The sequence below is a fragment of the Oncorhynchus mykiss genome, chromosome 22 (assembly GCF_013265735.2).
Source record: "Oncorhynchus mykiss isolate Arlee chromosome 22, USDA_OmykA_1.1, whole genome shotgun sequence".
Classification (NCBI taxonomy): Eukaryota; Metazoa; Chordata; class Actinopteri; order Salmoniformes; family Salmonidae; genus Oncorhynchus; species Oncorhynchus mykiss.
This window is the reverse complement of record NC_048586.1, coordinates 16,153,706-16,168,804: the sequence shown is the minus strand read 5'-3', so window position 1 is coordinate 16,168,804 and position 15,099 is coordinate 16,153,706. Positions and strand designations below refer to the sequence as shown.

Sequence of the window (15,099 nt, the reverse complement as noted above, 5' to 3'; positions counted from 1 at the left end):
TTAAAACTCATTTTTCAACCACTCCACAAATTTCTTGTTAACAAACTATAGTTTTGACAAGTCGGTTAGGACATCTACTTTGTGCATGACACAATTCATTTTTCCAACAATTGTTACAGATGGATTATTTCACTGTATCACAATTCCAGTGGGTCAGAAGTTAAAAATACAAAGTTGACTGTGCCTTTAAACCGCTTGAAAAATTCCAGAAAATTATGTCATGGCTTTAGAAGCTTCTGATAGGCTAAGTGACATCATTTGAATCAATTGGAGGTGTACCTGTGGATGTATTTCAAGGCCTACCTTCAAACTCAGGGCCTCTTTGCTTGACATCATGGGAAAATCAAAAGAAATCAGCCAAGACCTCAGAAAAAAAATTGTAGACCTCCACAAGTCTGGTTCATCCTTGGGAACAAAGATGTTTCTACAACTTAATTGGAGCCCACCTCTGTTAAATTCAATTGATTGGACATGATTTGGAAAGTCACACAGAGGTCTATTTAAGGTCCCACAGTTGACAGTACATGTCAGAACAAAAACCAAACCATGAGGTCGAAGGAATTGTCCGTAGAGCTCAGAGACAGTGTCAAGGCACATACCTGGGGAAGGGTACCAAAACATTTCTGCAGCATTGAAGGTCCCCAAGAACACAGTGGCCACCATCATTCTTAAATGGAAGAAGTTTGGAACCACCAAGACTCTTCCTAGAACTGGCCACCCAACCAAACTGAAGGGCCTTGGTCAGGGAGGTGACCAAGAATCTGATGGGCCCAGAGTTCATCTGTGGTGATGGGAGGACCTTCCAGAAGGACAACCATCTTTGCAGCACTTCACCAATCAGGCCTTTATGGTAGAGTGGCCAGACAGAAGTCACTCCTCAGTAAAAGGCATATGACAGCCTTCTTGGAGTTTGACAAAAGGCACCTAAAGGACTCTCAGACCATGAGAAACAAGATTCTCTGGTCTGATGAAAACAGAATTGAACTCTTTTGCCTGAATGCCAAGCATCACGTCTGGAGGAAACCTGACACCATCCCTAAAGTGAATCATGGTGGGGGCAGCATCTTACTGTGGGAAGTTTTTTCCAACAGCAGGGACTGGGAGACTAGTCATGATCGAGGGAACGCTGAACGGAGCAAAGTACAGAGAGATCCTTGATGAAAACCTGTTCCAGAGCTCTCAGGACCTCAGACTGGGGCAAAGGACAAGTCTCTGAATGTCCTTGAGTGGCCCAGCCAGAGCCCAGACTTGAACATCTCTGGAGAGACCTGAAAATACTTGTGCAGCAATGCTCCCCATCAAACATGAGCTTGAGAGGATCTGCAGAGAAGAATGGGACAAACTCCCAAAATACAGGTGTGCCAAGCTTGTAGGGTCATACCCAAGAAGACTCGAGGCTGGAATCGCTGCCAAAGGTGCTTCAACTAAGTACTGAGTAAAGGGTCGGAATACTTATGTAACTTAAATAATATATATATTTTTTAATAAACTAGCAAAAATATAAATTATTTTAAAAATTGTTTTTGCTTCTTCATTATGGTGTATTGTTTGTAGATTGAGGGGGGAGGGGGGGGGGACTATTTAATCAATTTTAGAATAAGGCTGTAACCTAACAAAATGTGGAAAAAGTCAAGGGGTCTGAATACTTTCTGAAGGCACTGTATATTCCTTTTAGCCAGGTAAATACTGATCGTCAGTTCTCATTATCTGCTGAGCCATTACAATTGGCTATACTTATATCACCATAATGAAATACAAGTTTCAATTCTATTTATCAAAATATATGTTTGTAAACTTACCATTAAAAAGCACCACAATGATTGTGTCCATTTACCATGGAATTCTCGCTGCGACTAAGTAAACCTCCAATTGTTCTCCACTATTCCACCTGCTAAAACCTCCCCCCATCCCAAGTTGGACTGTCGTCCCAGTAACTGTCAGACCACCCCTGTCCACATGTATCCTAGGGCCTTTGAGAGACTGGGACCAATCATTTAAAAAAAAGAGCACACAGTGCCACCCACAGAACAGAAGCAGATTAACTGACAAAAGCATTTCCAATGCGCTCACCTCAATATTTTATTTGAATATATATATAGATATATATATATATATATATATATATATATATATATATTCAAAAAAAATCTAGCATATCTTACATTATTTCCACAATTAACTAATAAGATGCTCAATAATGTCAGCAGTTCATATGAAGGAATGTTACCTATAACCAGGATTGGCATTACAAAAATACAATTTTGGCAAGTAATTATTATTTTGGCAAACAATTATTGTGATTAATCCTGTATTTTCCCCAACATTATTACCCCATAGCAACAGATGTGGGATACATACACACCACAAGATCAGATGTTCAACAGTTGTTCCATCCCCGAGCCCAACTCAAGAGAAGACTTGATGTGCTAATGCATATACAGTTGTAGCTGTTTGAGAAGGCATGTCAAATGGAGCAAGAATGGGGAGATTTGATTAACCAAATGTCAAGTCCTAGCTGATGACGGTCAGATACACCCCCTTACTTACACACACACACACACACACACACACACACAAAATTTTCCAAAGCATCAGACCTTTTGATTATTTTGTGCCACCAGGGCCACAATAAATTTGCCCCTTCTCTGATTGCCCAAGTGTGCCAATTTCCTGCAATTCTACATTTCTCCATGGAGCTGAGAGAACATTTTGCCATTTTAAAGCAATGTTTCTGCAGTTCTATGCATTTTGCCATGACAAACGCTGTTATTTTACTCAAACACAACAACAAAATAAAAAACTGCTAAATTCATTTTTCTATTCTCCCTGACTGTCTAGCTTTTAGTTTGATGATTGTTAGCCCTCTCGTGATAAATAATAGTAGTGCACTATATAGGGAATAGGATGCCATTTGTGATGCAGCCCATGGCAGGGTGAAGGACAGCATGCGTGGCGATACAACACCACCACATAGGCCTACATAAATACTGGGTCACCGACCCTCGTCTGAGCTCTTTGGTTGTACATGTTGTGCCATTAGAACAAGTGCGCTGTTCATTGTAACAGCTATTGCTGATGCAGAGTCTAGGTACAAAGTCAGGATCTCACAGTCACATGTTCTTTGGGATTTCCTCTGCAGCGTGTGTGCTTTGCATACTCACACAACTGGTTCTGCGTCCTCACGCCCTGCAGTTCTAGACTTTTAGCTCATGCCAAGTATGAGCGAGTCATGCGAGAATTTGAACGTACACGTGTCTTGTGGCTTGTTTTTTTTTTTAATCTGGCAGTGTCGTCCCTTCTAGGATCACATGTAATGCCTGAGGTCGTCCACTGGAAATCATTACAGGGGGACATTGTATTTTCTATTTGTCTGTGTAAAATAAAATATCTGCTCACCTGAGTTGCGCCACTTTTGGTCGAGGGTAATAAACAATCGGAGACAAGGGATGAGACGGTTGAGGGAATGAGTTCTGGGAAAAGGCTTGGAACAGGAGCAGCCAGCAGAGACTTCTCTCCCTCTTCAATTTTCCTGGAGAGAGACAAAGAATAAGTATATAAAACATTATACTGACAACCGCTGAGCTTGACTCTTAACACAAACAATATGCCGTCTGTCGGTCAGTCTTTCCATCTGGAATAAGGAGAGATAGGCATTCATGGTAATGATATATCAGATGTTAGATGCCTGGAGCTTTAGGAGCCTACAGCGAGTCATGGGATCTCCTTAGCCTCTACCTGAGACATCATATATCACTGTCAATACCCAAACTGAAGCATGTTAATTGCCAGATTCTACTGTATACCCCCTAGCTATTGTTAGTGCCTTTGCTGTGAATAATGTCTCTTCTGTACATTCGAGGGGATAAGTAGGACTGAACAGTTGATACTCCCAGACAGACACAGACATGGCTGACCGACAGTGAGACTAGCCATGTCTGCGACTGTGTGTGTGTGTCCGCCCCCCCCCGCCAGTCAGAAGACACACCAAGCAGAGGGACAAACTGAATTTTGACTAGACGATAGAATACAATGCACCCTCCACCGCAGCAGTGCGCAGCTTAGAAAGAGCACTTGGAGCCTAGCTCACTCCAAGTCTGCATAAAGAACATTCGAACTTGACATCATTCAAGACAGAGTTTGGCTACCCTCTATACGTTATAGGCTACACACTGCAGAGCCGAATCACCCCCGTTCACGCATAGTGAATCCACAACGGAAATACAGGCCTATGATCCTTATGATAATCTGACATGGATTTCTGATTGTGTCTGTGTGAGGGAGAGGCCACGATGGCCGCTACGCTGTTGACTTCACAAAAACTCAGCCAGCGTGTCCGTTTAATCATTTCATACAAAAACGAGCAGAAAAAGCAACCCTGTCCGTGTGGGAAAGACAGGCCTGACAAAAGCATCACCACATTTGCCATTAGTATCATGAGAAGATATGAAATTGAGATTTCACATGGTTTATATATGTGAAGGCATTTCACGGTAAAGTCTACACCTGTTGAAATTCAGCACATTTGACAAATACATTTGAGGGCCTTGAATGGTAAAAAGTGGCTCACACTGACATGTCCTTACTGCTATATAAACACACAGCAGTTACTAAGTTACTAATTACAAGCATCAAAGTAACAGGTGTTGGAGTTCAGTCCAGTTCTTTCAGCGTACTCTCAAAATTGGGTAAAACTATTCTCTCGCCGACAGTCGTGCATTTACCGGTACAAAGTCTACGGCAATTGTTCAACTGGGACCTCTGTGCCCTACTGTTGTGAATACAAAGGGTGCACTATTCCTCTGTAGGACAGCACATTGTACGAGCGCACTAATCACATATGTTAAATATTAACTTCAAGTCGCGAGTTACAGTATAAAGTTAGATACGCTGAGACTTTGAGGAAATCTGGGTGATATACATTACCAAACACAAGGTGTGTGTTTTAGACTGTTCATTGAAAACATAACTATGACTAAAAAGACTAAATGTGACACTAAATCACATTCATTCACACACCAGCCATTCCAAAGGAGAAATGAATAATACCTATTCCCCTGGCAGACAGCATTCCTGGAAAGCTGGGCATTTGGTGGTTGTAAAGGACCATGTAAAGGGATGAGGGATGGGCTGGAAAAGCAACTCACATTACCCTTCCCTCTCCCAGAAACCTCTGCTTTCTCTCCGAGGCTGCCAGAGGTGTGTACGTCTTCCAGTGTGTTATTCATATCACTCGTGGGGGCCGGCTATATCCAAGGCATCATCTGGAGCAGAGGAAAAGAGACGAGCTGTTGGAATGGAGTGTACGGGGAAGTAGCAGAGTAGAGCACAGTGAGAGGGAGCAAGAGCTGGAAGGGATCCTCTGTCTGCTCACAGCACACAACAAGCCCCTTCGCAAGGCTCATCTGCTGCCCGTGCGACTGGCCCAGTGTGGCAAAACATGATCCACCACAATAAAGTTATTTTTAACTCAATGACTCGCAAATGAGCCCTGGCTTTGACACAGTGGTGTATTAAAATGCATGCACCAACTCTGGGATTTGTTTTCTCCCCCTGGTTTGGTTGTAGTTGTTAATTCTTTGTTTTTTTCCCCCTCTCCCACTCCCTGGAAAGCAGACTTGCACAGAAAGCACACCTACGCAAAGGGTTGTAAGTCTGTAACTTAGCGAAGTCGTGAGTCCTGGGCGGCTACCAGACTGTAATACCAACTGCTTCTTTTGTCACAGACTTCGCACCGAGGTCCTGACTGCACTTTCAAACTGAGCCCTGTGCTGGACTGGATGAATGTGGAAGCGGAGAGTATCCCAGCCATGATGTAGTGGGCTGTGTAGGTTATGTCATTCTGTGACAGCCAGCCAAGTATTGTGTGTGTGTGTGGGGGGGGGGGTGATTGTTGACGTGATAACATCTATCTGAAAGGTAACGTGTAACAGAGATTGGGCTGAGGCTGAGAGGCTACTGTAGATAATCACACACAGGCAGTCATCATGGTAACATCCGGTCGCAGTACCAGTTTACTTAGCTTGCTGAAATCTAGACGGCAGAACTTCATTCTATACAAACCATTGCAAAATGTTTCTAACTCCAATTTCTCCTTTATTAGTAAGTAGGCTTGTTGATGGCTGCTGAGGGTGATAATGTTATGTGCTTCAAAACTGAAAAGTGGCCATTATCTGTATAGGAGCAACTTTTCAAAAAGCTACTTAAAATTGCAATAACAAAAAAATTATGGAAAATGCTATTAACCCATTTAATCCCATCGGTCACAATAGTGGAAAGAAATGTTTGTAATGTTTGGCTCTAGAGAAGATCAACAAATTAGTCATATATTATGCATGAGTAAAAAGGTGTCTAGTATGATTCAGAGAAGTTTAATATGATTTCTCTAATGGTCTCAAGACCACAAGCATTAATCTCCAAGGTGTAAATTTACAGACATATTGGCACCAGAAGTCTGTATTCAACAGCTTAAAAAAACAAATACATTGTTGGAATTTAAAAATATTTTCTATGTAAATTGGTTTAAAAAAACGGTCTAGTTTACAAATGTGCCTTCCATTTTCAATCCATTGAATCAATGACGCTGGAGGTATATGACCATATCTTAGCGGTGTGACCAATGGGAAAATACAGTGTCTCTAACTCATTCATCATAGCGGCAGCGTAGCCTAGTGGTTAGAGTGTTGGACTCGTAACCGGAAGGTTGTAAATTCTAATCCCTGAGCTGACAAGGTACAAATCTGTCGTTCTGCCCCTGAACAGGCAGTTAACCCACTGTTCCTAGGCCATCATTGAAAATAAGAATTTGTTCTTAACTGACTTGCCTAGTTAAATAAAGGTACCAAAAAAAAAAAACAGTCTTCATTTTTTTTCAGTAGATTGAAGGTTGGGTTGTGGATATACTTCATCAAGATGATCTTAAAGACGTTAATCCATTAGCCTCTACATGCTGTATGTTTAAATCAGTGATTGACTGTAGAAAGTCATATTTTGTCATTTCAGGGGGGGAATTAGCCATGTATAGACCCATAAACTGAATTAGTGTAATAATGTAACAAATATTGAATGTCAGTAAGGTTTGTTTGGCATCTCTTGCACAAGGGAAGACCTGGCTATCAGAGCATTGGGACATAGCCACAGGTGTCAACCTGGTTTGTATGGGTATTTGGGCTGAGAGATAAAGGTGTCAACCTGGTTTGTATGGGTATTTGGGCTGAGATATAAAGGTGTAGATCTGGTTTATATTAATATTGGGACTCAGTCAAAGGTGTAGACCTGGTTTGCGGGAGTACTGGAACTGAGGTGCAGGGCTAGACCTGGTTTACAGTTTATGAGTATCCAGGCTTTGGCACATATTTAGACCTGGCTTAGTTGACTATTGGGGTTCAAGCACAGGTGCAGACTTTGTAGGTATGTAAATTGGAGCTGAATTGCAGGTGTACCCTTGTGTGTATAAATATTGGGGCTGAAATGGAGAAGTACACCTATTTTTTTACAATTGGGCCTGACATGTAGCAGTAGACCTGTTAAAACATTAAATGGGGGTTACACGTGCAGGTATACACCTGGTCTGTAAGAATATTGGGACTAAAGTACAACTGTGTGGGTAAGTGGGCTGTGGTATATAGATATTGGGGCTGAGGAATTGGGGTCAATGTATGTTCATTGTATTATAAGCACATCACAATTGTGACCGAGAATATAACAGTTTATTTTTTATTTTTAACATGCTTTTCAATATTTTGTAAAAAATACAAATCTATGGATTACATGTTGTTAGGGTTACTAATGGCTAGGGTAGGTTACTTTCTAAATGTAATCCGTTACAGTAACTCGTGTTTTATTTAACTACGCAAGTCAGTTAAGAACAAATTCATATTTTCAATAACTGCCTAGGAACAGTGGGTTAACTGACTTGTTCAGGGGCAGAATGACAGATTTTTACTTTGTCAGCTCGGGGATTCGATCCAGCAACCTTTCGGTTACTGGCCCAACGCTCTAACCACTAGGCTACTTGCCGTTACATGTCCAAAATTGTAATCAGTAACATAACTTTTGGATTACCCAAGCTCAGTAACGTAATTGGATTACTTTCAGCTACTTTTATTTTATTACTTTCCCCTTGAGGAGACAAAAATGTATATTGAACAACATCTATTGCAGGATAAATCCATGTTAGAGTTTACATAGCTGGCCATGAATGTATGTTGCATTTTACTTTATGGGTTGGTTATGTAGGCTTCTTCTATCCCACTCTTTTCTACAACAGATACTAATACAATTAGGCTATATCTTCACCAACGTCGGTCAAATTTCCAGTCATTCCAGTTGATTTAATACCCCTTGATCCTCAAGAAAAGGATTTTGAAATATAGCTTAGCCCAAAATTACCTGAGCATATCTCAAACTAAAAGCTCATTAGCCTACTCTGTTAATGATTTTGTTGTCATGGAGGACTGATTGGTATCATTGCGTCGTGTTGAAAAATAAATGCTGCTCTCATGGAATTGCATGCTTTGAGCACTACCGATAAGTGCTATTTGCATGTGAAAGATGAATGCTGTATGCTGCATTTTCTATAGGACTATTAACTTTTTTTGTTGGTGTCACCTTGATATCTCAACAATTTGCAGATGTTTAAGTCTATGTTAAGTCTGTGCGAGTTTGAGCATGTGTCTGTTAGGCCTGTTTTAATATATATATATATTTTTTTTTATCAACACGAACTAGATTGAGCAATAAAAGCCCGACTTGTGGTCTTCATAAATTAAAACTTGTTTTTGACAGTATGTGGAGCACAATACCACAGAGGAAGGGAGGAAATCCCTCAAACTTTTATCCGCACTATGTGGTGGTTGCAAGAGCACAATTCTCACTGGCTGTCCACTGGTCGAAAAACATTTGGGTTAAAATACACATATAAACTGAGTGTACAAAATATTGAGGACACCTGCTCTTCCTATGACAAATTGACCAGGTGAAAGCTATGATCTCTTATTGAGGTAACCTGTTAAATCCACTTCAAATCAGTGTAGATGAAGGGGAGACCAGTTAAAAGAAGGATTTTTAAGCATTGAGACATGGATTGTATATGCGTGCCATTCAGAGGATGAATGGGCAAGATAAAATATTTATGTGCCTTTGAACAGGGTATGGTAGTAGGTGCCAGGTGCACCGGTTTGTGTCAAGAACTGCAACACTGCTGGGTTTTTCAAGCTCAACAGGTTCCCGTGTGTATGAAGAATGGTCCACCATCCAAAGGACATCCAGCCAACACAATATTAAAGTGTTCTTAATGTTTTGTACACTCAGTGTACATTTGTGAACAGCCATCCACAACAACCACAATCTAAGGTGCAAATGGCTAAATGAGAGAGCAGCACTGTGATTCACATCACTGCGCTACTGTATGTAGATTTCAATAATAAGTGTTATCCGTAGCGCACGTAGGCTACACCACTGCTGTTGTCCTTACCTCCAAGAGTTTATTCAAGTTGGATAATCATTGGATGCAGTCAAGGCCATTGGAAGACAATAGCTTGGACTGTAGCCTACAAAAGCCTACTCTTTTCACGCAATCCTTCAAAAGGCATTCGGTGTGTCATCACAGTGGTCTCTGACTTGTGGTCAGATTCGCTAAGGTGGAACAAACTTACATTTGTGCCTTTTTTTCAATGCTGATTTGAAAAAACAGGAGTCAAATAATCATTGCAAACATACATTATGAATGTAAAAGTAATCCTAGAAGTATTACAATATTTTTGCTGATAAAGTAACAGTTTTTTTTTTTTTTCATGTATTTTGTAACTCTCCAAGTCTGCAAATGGCATAAAATTTGCATAGTGCCACGTCTGACTTTTTTTTTTTTTTGGGGGGGGGGAATTGGTTACATGTCCCACACCTGAATATCACTTGTTTTGATTAAATATAAGTCATGTTCTGCTTTTTCTTATCACTCGATTCTAGGATTCCAAAGTCAAGGCGAGAGTCATCAAATGGCCCATCACTGTGTCTTTTCACAGTTAACAAAACAAGCACGAAAGGCTTTTCTTGAGAAGGACACTGAGCATCTTTTCCCATAACATGGCTTCAGTCTCACCCTGAAGAGGCTCCTGTGTCTCAGTGTGCTTCCCAAATGGAAACCTAGTCCCTATATAGTGCGCTACTTTTGACCACAGCCCTCAGGGTCCTCAGTTGTTTAAGCAGCCCCCTAGCAATTCAATGGAAAATCAGACAGATCTGTATGAAAGGGAGCTGTGTGCCTCCAGTAATGCACTCCCAGTGTAAAGGAGCCTGAGCTAACAGCACTGTCACAATAACACAGCTCCACCTGGCTTAGGTTACCTTTTCACTTTAGACACACCATCATAAGAAAGGCCCCCTCTTTGGAGAGCACCACTGACAAAGCACGACACACACAAAAAAAAACAACAGGAAACAATAAAATAAATGACATGCTACTGCTGAAGTCTCTGTAAAGGTGAATGTAAACAGTCCCATGCTTATTCATTCAATGCATAAGCAGTACGTAAGTAGCCTTGCAAAAGCCTTCTGCGAGCCGGAATGGCAGGAGCCTCCCGATTCTGTAGTGTGTAGCAGCTTGATGTACAAGTAAACCCCCTGGACAGGACGCAAGTCTATTGCATTAGCGGCACAATAGTGAATTAGCGAGGTAGTGTGTGTGTGTGTGTGTGTGTGTGTGTGTGTGTGTGTGTGTGTGTCAGAGAGAGCGCGACAGACAGAAAAGTAAGACAAAAAGACAGTAAGAGACAGACTAGTCAAACAATCCAACTGGGGTCCTACAAAAGCAAAGTCTGAGACAAGGACAGGGCAGAGCAGAATGAGCTGTCCAAAAATAACCCTGGCCTGAAACATATTCTTCGGCTATCAGTCAATGCAACTGCTTTCCAATTGTCCCCCACAGTGGCATTTTGTAAATGACGGATCTCTATGGCAAGACGCATCATTCACCCAAATTTGGTCAAAATCGGGCCAGTGGTTTCTGAGATATCGCATGGGTTAGCTAGACTCATATCCCTGAGCATGTGTACCAAATGTCACCACTCAGAGTCAAACAGATCAATAAATGTGCCCATTATTGCACCACCGTGTGGTCAATATTAAATGTTCTTACATATGTCGAGTCTTGATAGTACTTGCAACGTGGACCAAATTGTGTTACAATACAAATATCCTTTTACTTAACTAGGCAAGTCAGTTATGAACAAATTCTTATTTACAATGACGGCCTACCCCGGCCTCCCCTAACCCAGACATCGTTGGGCCAATTGTGCACCGCCCTATGGGACTCCCGATCACGGCCAGCTGTGATAGAGCCCGGGATCGAACCACGGTCTGCAGTGACACCTCTAGCACTGAGATGCAGTGCCTTAGACTGCTGCGCTACTCGGGATCCTTGGTTTATATGCATTTATGTGCCAGACCACGCCCAAGTGTTTATTGGTCAAAAGCAGCCATGTTGTTTTAGGTACTAGTCTGGAAAATATTGCATTGAGGGACTTTTTTCCATAGCTGCCACATATCAAGTTTTGTGCAGATCGGGCCCAGAAGAGTAGCATTTTAAGTATTTTTCACAAAATTCTAAATGGCAGACCTCATCAGTCCCTGAGGCAAATGTGTTCCTTGTCCAGAATTTCATGACTAAGTCAAATGAGGTGAGGGGCGGGACATTTCAAAGTTTGTATTTATAGCGCCACCATCTGACCAATCATTGTAATTTTGTAAAAGCCAAATCTCTATGGCAAGGAGCATCATTCACCCAAGTTGTCAAAATCGGGACAGTGCTGTCAGATATCGCGAGTGACTAACGAACGTACGAACAAATGTATGGACGGAGACAGATTCACAGTCCCCTCTCCAATTTCCAATGTCATTTTGCATTCTCATACATTCAGCAGCCCCACAAAGTGATCCCCTCTCAGGACTCGATCCAACACGAAGACTGTCCACAGCATTAGCCTGGCCTTGTTAGAACAACATTATACGAGTAGTGCTGCTCATTTCCTAGTCGATTGTTCTTACTGAATATCCTAGTCCCACCCCCCTCACCTAATATTCATGAGTTACATGGGGAGAGCAGGTGAGCTGCAATTCGTAGGTTGGAAATCACAGATGATTTCGTAGGGAAAATATAAGCTCACAAAGACAAACAGCCTAGGTGTCTTTCATCAAGGTGGTGTGGTTTACGTTGTAGCTGAAGAAACAGGAACGGGTCTGGGCTCATACAGTGTGACTGACGTCAACATATGATCTAGCCCCTAGACTATGTTCTCGTTAGGATATGAAGTAAATAAGCAAACATTATCCTCATAATCATCATGAATTATTTGTCTCTGGAGAAGCATACTCCGCACATGCAAGTGGTACTGTGCTTATGGAAAGTGCAGAAACAGCTATTCTTAGGCTGTTACGTAGAAACATAATTACGCATTAGAAAAACAGCACGTAACACACAGACTCTCACCCCCATTTGACTTTTACAGCACAACTTACTAAGCAGTCTGACCCCACCCGCTCCCCAGTCCCAGCTGGCTACACTACATCAGCTGCTCTAACGGAGGAACTCGTAGAATTCAAATACCTTTCTAATGCTTCATCCTCTGTTGACGCAGAAATGAGGAAAGCTATAATACCCCAATCTATCATTTCTTGGAGTCCCGGTTTGATGATTAGAGAGAAATGTTGTATGAGCCATTATGTGTATGACTGAGCAGCCAAAACACCTCATGCTGCTAGATGCTAGCAATAGACAAAACCCTGTGACAAAAAAAAAGTTTTAGGAAACTTGGCTGTTTTGCTCCAACTCAAGAAGTGCCAAAGCTAAAAGCAGAAGAATACAATTCTCGATCCAACAGGCAGATTACAGTAATTTAATGTGAAATATAATATTATGTGATATACCTTAATGTTACCGACTTCCAAATTTGTCATGTCTACAGTATGTAGGCAACACTAAAATTACTACTGTAAAGTAATGTAACTACTGGGAGGGGGCACAAAGAGAGAGAGGAAGAGAGAGCAGGAAAGAGAGAATCAGATTCTCTACACATTACTGTCTGCAATTTACATATCAAATACCACCAAGACTTTTGAGGGATTGTCCGCTTCTTTTTGTCCATCTCTGGTGAATTCTATCCAGAGTCGTGGCAGATGAAGACGTAAAGAAAGAAATCTGGCACAACACATTCAGTACCAATGATGTCATGAATATTGTCATGCTTCTTGGGTATAATCTAAATAACAGGACCACTCCACACCTGTGATTTGCCAACGTTGACCGTTACTATTGAATAACTCAGTATGGTCTTTTTTCCAGATATAGTTTTACACAAAGTTCTGAAAATACTCCCCAATTAGTAGATAAGACTTTGGCCTGAAAGTATTTTCTCAGTAGATTATTACTATTACCAGAAAAGAGTGACACTTAAAAGTGAAGAACACTCAATAATAACTGATATGATACATTTTTAAGTATAGCACCTAATAATGTATAAAAGCAACTTAAATTGCTTTACAAATCCCTTCTGAAAACAGGGAAAAGACAGCTAAATTCACTGATCCCGGATTTACTGACATGCATGGATAACAGATTTGCCAAAAGAGGCAAAACATTATTTTTTTTTACCAATGTAGACGGTTCTTCTTTAAAACTGTAATTCTACTCTTAAAAGGATAATCCATGTGGAATAGACTTGAATATTATTATTATTATTATTAATATTAGTATTTCAATGGTGTTTTCAAAAAGTACACATTCTGTCTGTTACAGGTGTGACACTGTAACTATACAATACAAATTGGACTGGTATGCACATCAATGTAAACAGAACCGCATATTTAGCAGGGTTGGGCGGTATCCAGATTGCCATGCCTTCATACTGTTCCTGTACCATACCAGGGTATATGGTATTACCGGCAGCGCACACAAGAGGAGCTCATTTCTTTTTTTTATGCTATCAAGTACTTGCTATTTCCCATAGCAGACGCTAGGTAAATGCTAACAAACGCAAGCAAACACAAATTAAATGCAAGGACAGATAACCAAGCACATAAAGTTAAACAACTATCTCAAAAGGCTACCCACACTTAATCCTGGAGGGGATTGATGGTCTCTGCTGTAACCAAGGTAACTTGCTCTTGAAAGCTAGCCACCCACTGCTAGCAAGTTAGCGAAACAAATGCATAGCTGGAGCCCTGAGCTGGAGAAAATCTATTTGGCACTTAGATAGTCAACTTGTAGTTAGTTATAAGATATTTAGCTGGCAAACATTAGTAGTGAATTCCAAGTGTAACTTGATCACCTCTCTTGTGCTGCTCAACACGAAACATAATGTTGCTCCATGCGCTCTTTGTAAACAAGCATACCATGTGACTGGCTCAATTTAATTCTTGTGAATAAAAAATGTAATAAAAACGACACTAATTGAAAAATCATTGTCAGTATTTCAAAATACCCCGGTATCCGGTCCAAGCCAAATATTTAGCGATACAGTCCGTTAAATTATTATTATTTTAATTAGCTAAATCCATCAGTTGAGCAAACTGGCATCTGTAAAGAAGGGGAAAAAAAACTGTTCTCAGTAAATAAAAATGTTCAGCTGGATCCACTTCAGGGGACTATCACATCATGCCCTCTTATTCCACTGCATGAACTCAGGCATACAAAAAGACAGGAAAAATACCCAAGAGCATAATAAATTACCGGCTGTAATTTACAGCCTACAATAGTACACTTGTAAACACTCAGACTGCCTGGTGTCCTCAACCACTCTCAATACTGTATATTCAGAGATATCGCTGCTCATTATAATGAAAGATTAACATGCATCTGTCGAGCACACACTCTTTGCAACTCTAGGAGAAAATACTTGAACACGTGTAGATAACATTTGCTAAATCTGTACAGCATAGCCTGTTCCCTGAGTGTACAAAAGCTCTAGGCTGAAGAGCTTTTAGCCTCTGAGTGTTTTGCAGGAGATAGGCCCTAAGTGGATATTTTAGAGGTCTCCTTATCAAACTACTAAAAATACACACCCATTCTTGAAGAATTTTATATGAGGCAATAACCTGCAATGAATTTCA

General features: G+C 40.9%; 1 protein-coding gene across 3 annotated transcripts in view; it reads right to left on the bottom strand.

Annotated features, from left to right (window-relative positions):
• The window catches only part of LOC110501496 (growth factor receptor-bound protein 14), a 64,969-nt gene that overhangs the window by 48,403 nt on the left and 1,467 nt on the right, over positions 1-15,099 (bottom strand). The window contains exons 2-3 of one of the 3 annotated variants that reach the window (XM_021579095.2): positions 5,047-5,261; positions 3,397-3,529 (exon numbers count right to left, since the gene is read on the bottom strand). In XM_021579095.2, coding sequence (XP_021434770.1) covers positions 3,397-3,529; positions 5,047-5,225 — 312 coding nt within the window. In that variant the 5' untranslated portion in view covers positions 5,226-5,261. Of the gene's footprint in view, positions 1-3,396; positions 3,530-5,046; positions 5,353-15,099 lie in introns of those variants that run through there. The other 2 variants (XM_021579096.2, XM_021579097.2) reach the window with 2 other exon arrangements.